The sequence below is a fragment of the Manis pentadactyla genome, chromosome 10 (genome assembly GCF_030020395.1).
Source record: "Manis pentadactyla isolate mManPen7 chromosome 10, mManPen7.hap1, whole genome shotgun sequence".
Lineage (NCBI taxonomy): Eukaryota > Metazoa > Chordata > Mammalia > Pholidota > Manidae > Manis > Manis pentadactyla.
The window spans coordinates 32,419,086-32,430,996 of NC_080028.1; the positions used below are offsets into that span (position 1 = coordinate 32,419,086).

The following is an 11,911-nucleotide window of genomic DNA, read 5'->3' on the forward strand; positions in this document are numbered from 1 at the left end:
TCTGACTGCTTGTATTTAAATCCTGACTTGACCACCTACTAACTGTGTGATCCCAGGTGAGCTATTTAACCTCCCTGGACTTCAGTTTCCTCACCTATAACATGGAGATTATAGTAACTACTTCATAGAGTTGTGATGATGAAGTAATGTATGTAAAGAGCTTTGCATGGTGCCTGGAATATCATTAGAACTGAATAAATGTTAGCTACTAAAATGACTAGATATCCGTGTTCTTGGGAGACAAGAAACTAGAGACCATGCTTCCATGGGGGCCAGGACTGCTGAACTGACTTTGAGAAGTTTAGCTGCAGTGAAGCCCAAACGTTTATTCTCTTTCTGACTTTACCTGCTACAGTTCTGCTAAGGCTGGGGGTGCAGTTTTCATTGGCCTGGAAATGAAAGAGGCTAAAAATACACACCCTGGCTATGTCTGGGGGACCAACATCTTGCCTACACTGAAGAATTTTAAATATCTCTTAGGATAATAGTATCTCTTAGGATTCTCTCTGCTCTGAAAACTAGTGCCATGCCCGGCACAGGGCTATGGCCAGCTGCTGATGCCACTGGTGTCCTTTCTCCCTTTCTCTTCTTTTGGCTCAATGCAGAGAATGAGAGGAGCTTTCTATTTGCAATAAAAGTTGAGTCCTCCTTCCCTATTTTTATTCCTCCTTTTCCCTTAAAGGAGGAATAAATACATGAGTACATACTGGAAAAAATTTAATCAACTCAAAAGCTTATAGAATAAAAAATGAGTCACTGTTCAGCCCCCAGCCCTATACATCCCCCTCCATTTGTCAATACTGTTAACAGCTCAGTGTTGATTCTTGCAGGCCTACTTTCTATACATTTACATACAAACGTGGCTTTATAAAGCATTACATATAGTCTTTTAATCACCTTTTTAGATGTTTGTACTTATACATACACACATCTTGGAGACTCCCATCGATTGCAGCCATTTATACTGAGTATGTACATGGTGCCAGGTATTTGGCTGTACGGTGATAAGCAGGTAGTGTCCACCCTCCTGGAGTCAACAGTCTAGGTTGACAGACAATATATAATTAAAGAATTTCAAAATGGAAAATAATACAAAAGAAATTAAAAGGATGCTAAGATAGAGAACTATAAGTGAGGGAGGCCTCTCTGAGAGGTGGCAATTTTTAAACTGAGACCTGAAGTGTAAGCAGGATAGAGCCATTTGAAGATCCAGGGAAAAGGCATGCAGGAAGAGAAAACAGCCTGTGCAAAAGCCCTAAGACAGAAAGGAGCTTGTCTTAAACTGAAAGAAGGCTAATGTGAAGCTTGGTAATCAGGAGAGCGAGTATGGGCGAAGAGGTCAGCAGGAGCCAGAGAACACACAGCCTTAAGGGCTGAGGCCAGGAGTTTGCTTTTCTTTAGTACAAAAGGAAGCCATTGAAGGTTTCCAGGCAGGGGAATGATGCTATTTGATCTATATTTTAAATGTGACTGCTTTGTGAAGAATGGATGGGAAGATGGAGTAAGAGGCAGTAGAGGAAGTTGGGAGTCCAGCCAGTTGGATGTTATACAAACGAGAGCTGATACTGTCTTAGGCTGTGGCAGAGGCAGTAGAGATAGATACAGAGAATGGGTAGATCTGAGATATATTTTTGGAGATGGAATCAGCAGTATTGCTGATAGACTGGGTATGGGAAGGAGAAGAAAAAATTAAGGGGAAACTCCCAGTATTTTCCTTGAGTACATGAATGGAAGAGAAATTAATTTGGGCAGGAAATGGACAACCTGGTTGTTCCCAGTCTTTTCCTGTTAAACAATGTAGCCTTGAGGATCCTTTACATGTACCTGATGCACATGTATAAACAGTTCTGTGGGAGAGTTTCCTAGAAGTGAGATGGCTGAGTTAAAGGGAATGCACATTTGAAACTGTCAGACCCTGTGAAATGCCTTCTAAAATGTCTACCAAATTACCCTCCCATTAATAGTATACTAATGTGCCATTATTGACAACCATGGACATTGTTGATCTTTAAAATGTCACTGAGATGTCTAGTATAAAAAGTGTACCATTTAAGTGTTCCTTGATTTCTAGTGAGGTTAAGATTTTTTTTGTTTAACTTTTAATCATATAATAACACATAAATACATTCTCCTTGCAAAAAATGTAAGCATTATAGATAAAGCTAAACTTCCTCTGACTCTCCTGTTTCTCCCATTACGGCTCCCTCCCTGCATCCTAGAGGTAACCATTGTTATTAGTTTTATTTCTATCCTTCCAGAAATTTTTCTATGCATTTAAAAATCTATCTATATATGTAAAATCAAAAATTAAGCATCTCTTAGAAGTTGTATTTCTAACAGTACTTTCAGCATGAACAAAAAAAAAAAAAATCTGAAAATTTTTGCTTAAGTCTCTCTAAATAAGTGACGTTTAAGCTGAGAACTTCTCCAAGTTAATTAGCCCCTCTGAGTCCTAGTTTCATCTCCTGTGAAACAGAAGTGAAATAACTGCCTCACAGAGTTGCTGTCAAGCTGAAGGAGATAGCACATGTAAAAGAATGTGGCATATACTGAACAAATGTTAATTCTCTTTCCTAAACCTACACAAGTTAAATCCAAGCATTTGGTGGAGACCGGAAACTGAGCCGTTTCTACAAGGGTGAGATGGGAAACCACCCCCTCCCCAAAAAACAGTTTTTAATGTTATACAGAAAAAACCTTTTTTTCATAATAAATGAAGCCCCCAAAAGCTCTAAATTTTTCCTTAAAATTTTTCGTATGAAATATTCTGAGCAGCTGAATAAGTATAGGTTTTTTTTTTATTTTTTGGTAAAGTAGAAAGCAAGAGAATTTAAGCACAGCAGTAACTTAGTGACTGGAGGTTCACAGTCCTCTCTCAGGCACACCTTCAGAAACCACCAGCTGGATAGTCCCAGAGACCTTAGGCCTATGGGAGGGAGTCATGGCTTTTGGCAAACAGTATCTCCAAATCCAGGATATGACCTAACCTTGGGACCCACTGCAGGATGCCAGTGGTTCCCTTAGGGTGTAAAGTACATCCTGTCATCCCTACCTGGATGTTCCTGGAGATTGAAGGTATCATTCAAAGGGGCCCCACCACAAAATATCCATAATTAAAGTTAAATCAAAATGTCCAGGGCCAGGGTATTTCCCTCTAGATGGGTGTCAGCCAATATTCAACAAGCTCTCTTTTTTTGGAACCATCACCAAGAGGCATCATTTTTATCTGAACTGATAACTGGGGTTCTTTCTTCTTATGCAATATCAGGAATACTGTATCAAGGAGTCGCTGCTGTGGCTTCTCATTCAGCTCTTCCTTCCCATTCATTTAGGCTTAAAGTCAGGGATTCCCTAGCAGATCCAAGAATGGGCTTTAAACCCACCATATATATTGTGTGTGTGTGTGTGTGTATATATATATATATATATGGAGGCAGAGAGAATTAAGGGTCACGGAATTAAGGATCAAATGTTAAATCAATTTTCGAAAGTGTTGGTTATCTGAAAGATCAGGGGGTGCTGTTGAAAGATCTCTCACACATATTCTAACCTAAAAGAACGTTGACCCTGGCTTGAGGAGCTAACGGGGGGTAGGTAAAGGCCAACAGTTTGGTATGTATACCCCACGTTGCTCCTTGATAACTTGTAAGTAGAGCTCACAATACAGAAGGAATCAGGGAATCAGGCCTTAAGCTTACATATAAGAGTAATAAAAAGAGGTACACCTCTTGCTTGAAGTGTAACAGGAAATAGGAAAAATCAATAAAGAACCAAGAGCTGTGGCTCTACCTTCACTTTTACTGCTCTTGAAGCTTCATTCCCAACTGGGACACAGGACAATGGAGGTACAGATTGGTAGAAGACGATCCTCAGCAGGGGTGCTATCAGCATTGTGGACAGGATCATGCCTTCCTCTGTGGCACTGACCCAAACACTACTGAGTGGGTAACATCCCCTGCCCTCAGGCACTAAGTGCCAGTGTGACAACCAAAACATCTTCACTTGTTTCCAAAAACTCCCTCCTGGGATAATACCTCCCTCAGGTGAAAACCACTTTAACTTACGGAACAGAGGTGGTGTAGCGGGCAATATATATGCCACAAACATTTATTTGTGGAACTTTTATAGATTACAAAGTATTTTCACTATGTTGTGTACTTTAAACATTCTCTAAACTCTGTAAAGTAGGTATTACCATCACTTGCTCATCTACTCAGATCTAGGCTAGAGAATCACCATACACAGAGTAGCCGAAATACTTCGTCTACTGGCAAAATTTGCCATGTAAATAATTCTGCTAGCCCCTTGTGGTTCTGAACATTATTCAGAACAACCTTCAAGGACCTCAAAGTACTTTATAAACTGAATAGAGAGTGCATATTAGTAAAGGTGGGAGTAAAACTGCTCCCTAAGACCCCTATTCAGTCCTTCTCTACCCAACATACAAACTCCCAACCCACAAGTTTGTTGTGAGGTGATAGGAAACAGGGTGAGAGCATCTAGAAAAAGGAGAATTCTGAAAGATGAAAAGAGAAGAAGTAAAAAGGAGGGTGAGAGACCAAGACAGCCAGAGTATCTCAAGGACAGAGAGTCAGCTTGACACTTCCACATCTTTCCTGGATGATTCATTCTCCGAAGTTGGAAGGAAAACAAGATACAAAGATGTGCCAAGGGAGGCAGAAGAGAGATTAGAATTGGGAACTTGGGAATTCTAGCTGCCCAGTTCATATCTATTTTGGAACCCACTTCTCTTCTTCATGGATGATAATCTTAAAACCTTTACATTCCCAGCTGATGCTGTTCAAAGAGGGAGCCCTAAAGTACCCAGCAAGGAACCAGCGGTGGGGGTAGGGGGTGGAGGTGGGGCAGGTTGTGTGGAGACAGCATCCTCTCTTATCTTAAAAGAAAATGGTCCTTCCTCTTCTCTGAAGTGTACTTCCGAACTGGAATGAACCGCTGGCCTTTCCCTGGCACTGCTTCAGCTCATCTCCAACTTGGGAGCATTTCTCCAGAATGGAGGTAACCAGCCGGCTGGCCAGTTAACAGGCTGACTGCAGCAGCCAGTGCTGTTTTCCTCTGGTCCCACCACCATCAGTTCTGAGGTGGATACTTCAGTCTTGACCACAGAGCAGGGCCCTGACTCTGACCAGCCTTCCTAGGCAACTTCACGGGCCAGGGAGGATCTGTGGTCTCATTTCCTCTCCACTTTGGCTTCTCTTTTCACTCCATTGAAGATTAGCTATTTCCACCACAAGCAGTTCCTGTTCTCACCAGCTGTAGAAGTTGTTTCCCCACAGACTCAGCGACGAAGCACTGGTGTGGCTGCCACCTGGCCTGTCCCAGCTGCAGATACACATGCACCAAGTCCTAAGCTAAAGGGTTTTTTCATTCCAGATAAACTAGCAGGGAGAAGAAATTAAGGGGCAGGAAGCAATTCCAAGAAATCCACAGTGGGTACACAGGTGTCTATTTTTATATTATTTTAATCTTACATAATAGTTATATATGCTCTTTCAAAGGTGGAAAAGATAATACAATGAAGAAGTGTAGAAAATGTATACATTTATTACACAGAAATATGTATATATAATAAATCCCCAACAGAGAGCAAAGGACACAAACACATGATGGCCAAAACGCTTATGAAATGTTGAAAGAAATGCAAAGTAAAACATTAATTCTCATCAATGAAATTGGCAAAGATTTTTTTAAATGTTAAATCATCTAGTAATGGTTAGCTTATAGAGAAAGGGAGACACACTATCAGTGGAAAAGGCAACTGGTACAACTCTTTTAGGAAATGTATTTCTCAAAGGCCTTTAAAAAGCATATACCCGTTGACCAATAATTCTTCTTCTAGCAATTTATCCTGAGTAAATAATCAGAGATGCACACAAATATTTATGCACAGGATATTCTTCACAGTGTTATTTATAGTAGCAAAAAAGAGAGAAAGAAATATGAGGCAGTAATAAAATACTGTGAGTACTATGCAGCCATGAAATCATGATACTAAAGAATACTTAAACAGAAAAGAAAATAATTAACATAAAAATTAGCTCACAAAATATGCACAGTATAATCCTAATTGTTAAAATAAATATAACTACATAAAAATGCTAATACATGGTGAGATTACAGGTGATTTTAATTATCTTCTTTATACTTTTCTATCTACTTTATACTTTTTATATCTTTAACTTCTAAATTTACTCAATAAATGTATTATTTTCATAATCAGGAGAAAAGTAGCTATTCTTAGGCCTCCTACCTCCCTCTGAAGACAGAGGCATTATTCCCTTTTATACTATTTGGAAATATGTATTTAGGACCTTAAAAACACTATACCCTGCAATTCTAGGTTTCTATCCTAAAGAAAACTCTAATTGTTGAAAAGTCTTTGTACAACAAGATGTTGTTTATGGTGGCAAACAGAAGCAAACAACCTAAATGTCCAAAAATAGAGAGAGTTAAGTAAACAATGGTGCATGCACTTAATGGATGACCATTGTACAAGCATTTAAAAATATTTACAGTGACTAGCCTGTGAAAACTAATGAAATAACAAAGCAAAACACAAAAATCCAAACTAAATTAAAAATATATATATACCATATGACAACATTGTGCAAAACTTTATGCACAGAAAAAATATGAACAGTTTTAAAACCCATTGGTTCTATTTGGTAAAGACAAAATGAAGATTTTTTCTTCAATCTAAATCTTCAATTCTTTTTTCTTTCTAAATTGCCCATATTTTTTTAGAGAATGAGTATCAAAAAAAGTGTCAAAAAAGAAAAAAGAAAAAAAGGTGAATCTCTCTCTAAGCAATGAAAACCTTCCCAAATGACATGGAGTCCACTCCATCAGTCCCATCCCTTCCCCACACATGTAACCCTCTCCAGTCTAAGGTAGGGTCATATGGGAAGGTCAAGGGAATGATGACTCTTCTCTGTGGCTTAAGGTCTTCTCAGTAGGGTCTCTGAACAAGGGGGTTCCTATGCCCAGCTGCCATCAAGGGCCCCTTCCCTCCCCATCAAGTCTTACTCCAGCCTGAACTAATTCACCACAATCCCCAGGGCTGGGAAAAAATTTCCACCATGGAGATCTGGAACTTGATATTTAGTACAAGTTTTTCCCAGTGCCTCTGTGTCACAGTAGGCCCCTCAAAGTCTCTTTGACAACTAGCACCCAAGCCAGCTTAGTTCCCACATCAATGCTACACTTACAGCAAAACCCCAAGTCATCAGTCATTACCAGCGGAATGTGAGAGAAGGAGCCATGGCAAGGACAGGCTGTCACACAACCCCACCCTCATGCCCTGAGAGCCTTCTCCTGAGGGAGATTCAGGGCTTTTTCTGGCATCAGAACCTTTAGACTCCGTTTCAAGTCTACAGTAAGTCAGCAAAGAGGAAAATCAGGGTGCAAACATAGCAAAGGTAGACAGCTACCTTCCAAAGCCCTTAAAGCCCTCCACCTCCCCTGTCTAAGGAAAGGCCAGTACTGGCCAGAATATTAGCTTCTGACCAACTGAGGCTGGGTAGTAATCTAGTGGACCAAACCATAGACGGGGGCTTTATCAGCCCAGAGACGGGCTCTCATTCTGGTATCAATAAAGAGATGCTCCAAAACTGCCCTGTCCCTAAAATTGTCAGTACTCAACCAAATGGGAGCTGCTGCTCAGACAGGAGGGTAAGGAAGGATGCCAAGGAAATAGCATAACACAGCAGCTTTATAACCTTTTTCCTATCAGGGCACACCTAGAAAATAGTACTATTTCTACAGTACAAGGGATAAATGGTAGAACTGATATCAGTCAGAGGGACCAAGTGAGGACCCCAGCTGCCCCCAAGGGATGAGGTGCTCAGTATTTCCAGCAAACCAATAGGAAAGCCCTGGATTAGGGCACTGAGCAGGGTTAGGACTCTTGGGATCAGTGTCTTGAACAAATCACCTCTGATCTGAGCTCTCCAACCTCAGCTGACAGGCTGTGGGTCAGATCATGCGTGTGCACCAGAAAGCTGGGAGCCTGTGGTCTTGACTCAGCAGTGATACAACTTCCCCAGCCAGGGTGCTTTTCAGGGGGGTTTCCATAGCTACACTGGGACTGGGGAAGCCCTCCATCTGACAACAGCATACATACTCTGAGACTGGCTATACAAAAAAATGGGGTAACTGGCTTCATCAGATTTCCAAACTTAAAACCCCATTTTGGGAATACAAGTGATCTCAGCTCTGAGTCACTGCTGAGAGCTACAAATTTAAAAGCCACCATTTACTGAGCATATAGAAGTACCAGACTCTGCTATCTAAGTACTGACCTCCAGTTTCATTAAATCCACACATCAACTTCATGTGACAAATACTATTATTATCCCCATTTATCAGAAGAAACTGGGACTCACAGAGATTAAGTAAGTTGCTTGAGGTCAAATACTTTGCTAACTTGAAGTTGTGGAGGAGCCAGTACTTGAGCCTACTTTGACTATGAAGTCCATATGCCTAACCAGGACATCAGCATGTTTCCTCAACAAACCTCCGAAATGGATTTTTCATAAACCAAATCAATCATAGTGAAGCTGACAATCTGGGAAAGAAAAGGGTAAGAAAGGAGCAGTTTGACTCACACAATCAAGAAAAGAACAAACCTACACTGAGTACCTTACCAAATACCAAGCACCTTACATACATGGCTCCCCTACGTCTCACAGTCCCACCAGGAAAGAACGATTAGCCCCATTTTATAGATGAGGAAATCTATAAAATTTATGGATGAGGCTCACAGAGGCTAAGACAATTTAAGACAAAGTCCTTGCTTTTTCTACATTATGCTTCACCTGACTATTCAGGAAATATATCTGAGCCTATTCCAAGGCCAAACATCCAACAACTAGTACTGTTCCCAAAGGACAGTAGAAAGGGCATGTTTCAGGAGCAGAGAAAAGAGGGATCTTTAAAAGCCCCCACAGAAGAACTCAAATCCCCAAGAAAACAGAATTTCCCTATGTTGGAAAAGTGAGAAAAATCCCCTCTTCTCCTAAGACACCCAACAAGCTCTGGCCTGCCCTGTTCCAATGCCCCACCAGAAACAGCTCAGGCACACAGAAACAACACCAAAACAAAAGCCATGAGGAAACAGATCAAAACTTTATACAGAAAGTGTAGCTTGCAAGTGGGTGGTCCAGTTCTAGCTGGACCTGGTCTCTCTGGGTGCTCTGGTTAGTAATCAGGACTCCACATGCACTTTGTGGATATTAAGCCACCAAAACGCCAACTAAACAAACTTGTCAACCAAACTCCAGTGAGGACATGGTCAACTCTGGTTCTGAACTCTCACAACAAATGGCCTGGCAGTCCCTACCTAAGGCAGCCCCCAACCCAGTCCACCTGAGACCATCGCATTCTCTCCCATTTCTGCAGCTACCTCATGCAGCTCACTGGGAGTTTCACACCCCCACTGGAGTGCAGATTCCCTCCCACTCTTTTCCCCAACAGATGAGCTCTTGTTCTCAAGGGCACCAAGTCCCCGTCTCTCCTCCTCAGCTTCTGAGATGGCTATAGCATATTAGTAATCACTGACTCACCCCGTCCCCCTGAGGAGGCTGGGGAAACCACAGAGGGTCACAGGATGTGTGGCCCAGATCGCTCTGGCCCTGCGCAAAGCTGGTGGGCAGAGAGGCGCCAGTAACACTGTTCCCCCTTGGAACACCGTTTGGACCCTCTCTGAGCTGGTGGTGGTGCTCTCCACCATCCGAGAGGCCAGGATCTCTAGACAGCTCCACCAATGCCAATAGATCTAATCTCCCTATTCCAAGATAGATGAAATCCAGTAAGGCTGCTAAGTCCACAATTTACCTCTCCTCATGGGCAAAGAACAATGACAGCATTAACACTGCCTCTTAGACAGTTCTTTGAGGAACTGGGAACTATTTCCCCAAGTTTCTCACAGAATTACCTCTGTTAGCAAATGTTCCATCACTTAGTTCACTTTCTTTCTCCAAAACTTCATTTTTAGCTCCAACATATTCCCTGTCTCCATCCCAGTGATACTAGCTCAGATCCTCTCTACCTACAGAGCCACTGCCATCCATGTCCAATTCCCACACCAAAACGGAACCCCAAAGTCAGCTCTAAAAACTCATCTTCTATACGGATCATTTGGGAACCTACAGACAGACTAAAAAGCACAGGCAAAGAACACAAACCAGCCACTAGGGCTTAACATAAAAGAGGGGAGAAAAAAAGAAGGCGGGATGGTTTGTGTATTGTTTCAACTGGAAAAATACACTAGTGAAATGGCTTATCCACATGTTCAGCAATTTTAGGCAAATCCACTATAACATTGCAGGATGCCTGCAGGCCATTCTGAAAATAAGTAGAACGGCATCACTCTTTTTAGTCCACCCTCTTCAAGAGCTGCCAGCCCCCTCCCTATCCCCCCATCTCTCCCCAAAACATCTGGTCTGGGCTGGGAGTGGGACCCACTCCCTTGGAAGCCTCCATGCTAACATGAGAGGCGGTCTCTCCAGGCAGAGAAACCTGACTTGGGCTGAGGAGAGGGGCCGGCCCCAAGCTCCTGAATTCCCCCGCACCAGCTGGAGGCTTAGGAATGAGAATTCTAGGGCCCGCGGGAGGCTGTCAGGGAAGTGGGGAGAAGGGCAGCAGAAGGGGGAGGGAAGAGGGAGAAATCTGGATCCTGGGGAGCTCCCGTACTGGGGACCCCCCCTCCTAAGTGTCCAGCGGTAGAGGCCTCGGTCGGGAGGTCCAGCGCAGCTCAGAGGTTCCTGGGAAGGCACTGGAGGCCGGGATCGGTCGGAAGCCCTCCCTGAAGGGGTGGGCCGGACAGGGAAATCCGGGCAAAGTCCCACCCGGAGCACTGGGACCTGGGGGCGCGCAATGAGGGGGAAGGGGCTCGGCTCAGCTCTCACCAGCACCAGGGCGAACCGCTCTTCCAGTTCACAGGGCTCAGGCATCGGCATCTTGCCGGGCGGCGGCAGCAGCGAGACAGAGGGCGGCTCGCCCGGGCCCCCCTCGGCGCTCTCCAGGTTGCCCATCGCGGCGGGGCCCCCTTGGGGGCCTCAGCCCCCCACCTCCACGCCCGGGGGCCTGGGCTCGGCCGCTTTGAGCCGACTCCTCCGTCAGAGCTCGCTGCCCCAGTCCTGACTCCTCGGCCCCCGGTTAGGGGCGCCGGGAGCTCCTCGGGGTCTCGCAGGCGGCGGCGCGCGGCGAGGGACAGAGAAGGCGCGACGGACAGCGGTACCGGAGTGACCAGCACGGCAGCCAAGGCTCTCGCACACAACCGCTGCCTCGCAGATCTCGGCGCGCGGCTCCAGCGCTGCCCCTCCCCGCCCCCCGCGCTCTTTCCCTTCCCCCACCCCTCCGCTTCCTCCCACCCACTCCCTGCCGAGGCTCGGGCTTCCCCCGCGAGCGCCGACTGCAGCCCAGGCGCCGCGCGCCCCATTCATGTAGGCCCCGCCTCTCGCTCACGGGCCTTCTGGGCGGTCCGCCCCACCCCACCTGCCCCCGATTGACGGCTGCTCCTACCAATCAAAGCGCCTCCCGCCCCTGGTGCCCTTGTGCCTGGCGCCTAGCGCACTCTGGCGGCCCCGGTGCGTACCTAATCGCCGCGGTTGCCAAGGGTGTGAGGAGCCAGCTTGGAAGCGGGAGAAATGGACCTAGCCCTTTTCCACAAGAAGCTCGTAATGCAAGCAAGTAAAATATAGGGCACAGCGTCCAAAGCAATGAGAAAAACTAGGATGCTCAGAAGAGGGAAAGACAGCACACCCGTGAAGGGTCATCATAAAAGAGATACTTGAATTGGGCATTGAGGGCTGAGGAAGACCTTAATGACAGAGACAGGTAAAAAAGGCATTTAGGAAGAGAAGATCTTACCAAAGTTCAGAGGTTGATC

General features: G+C 44.6%; 1 protein-coding gene across 6 annotated transcripts in view; it reads right to left on the reverse strand.

The window, feature by feature from the left end:
* Positions 1-11,343, reverse strand: part of FMNL3 (formin like 3) — a 49,440-nt gene extending 38,097 nt beyond the window's left edge. For all 6 annotated transcript variants that reach the window (XM_036891168.2, XM_057486561.1, XM_036891143.2 and 3 more), the window contains exon 1: positions 10,929-11,343. In XM_036891168.2, coding sequence (XP_036747063.2) covers positions 10,929-11,054 — 126 coding nt within the window. In that variant the 5' untranslated portion in view covers positions 11,055-11,343. The remainder of the gene's footprint in view (positions 1-10,928) is intronic.
* Positions 11,344-11,911: the final 568 nt, after the last annotated feature.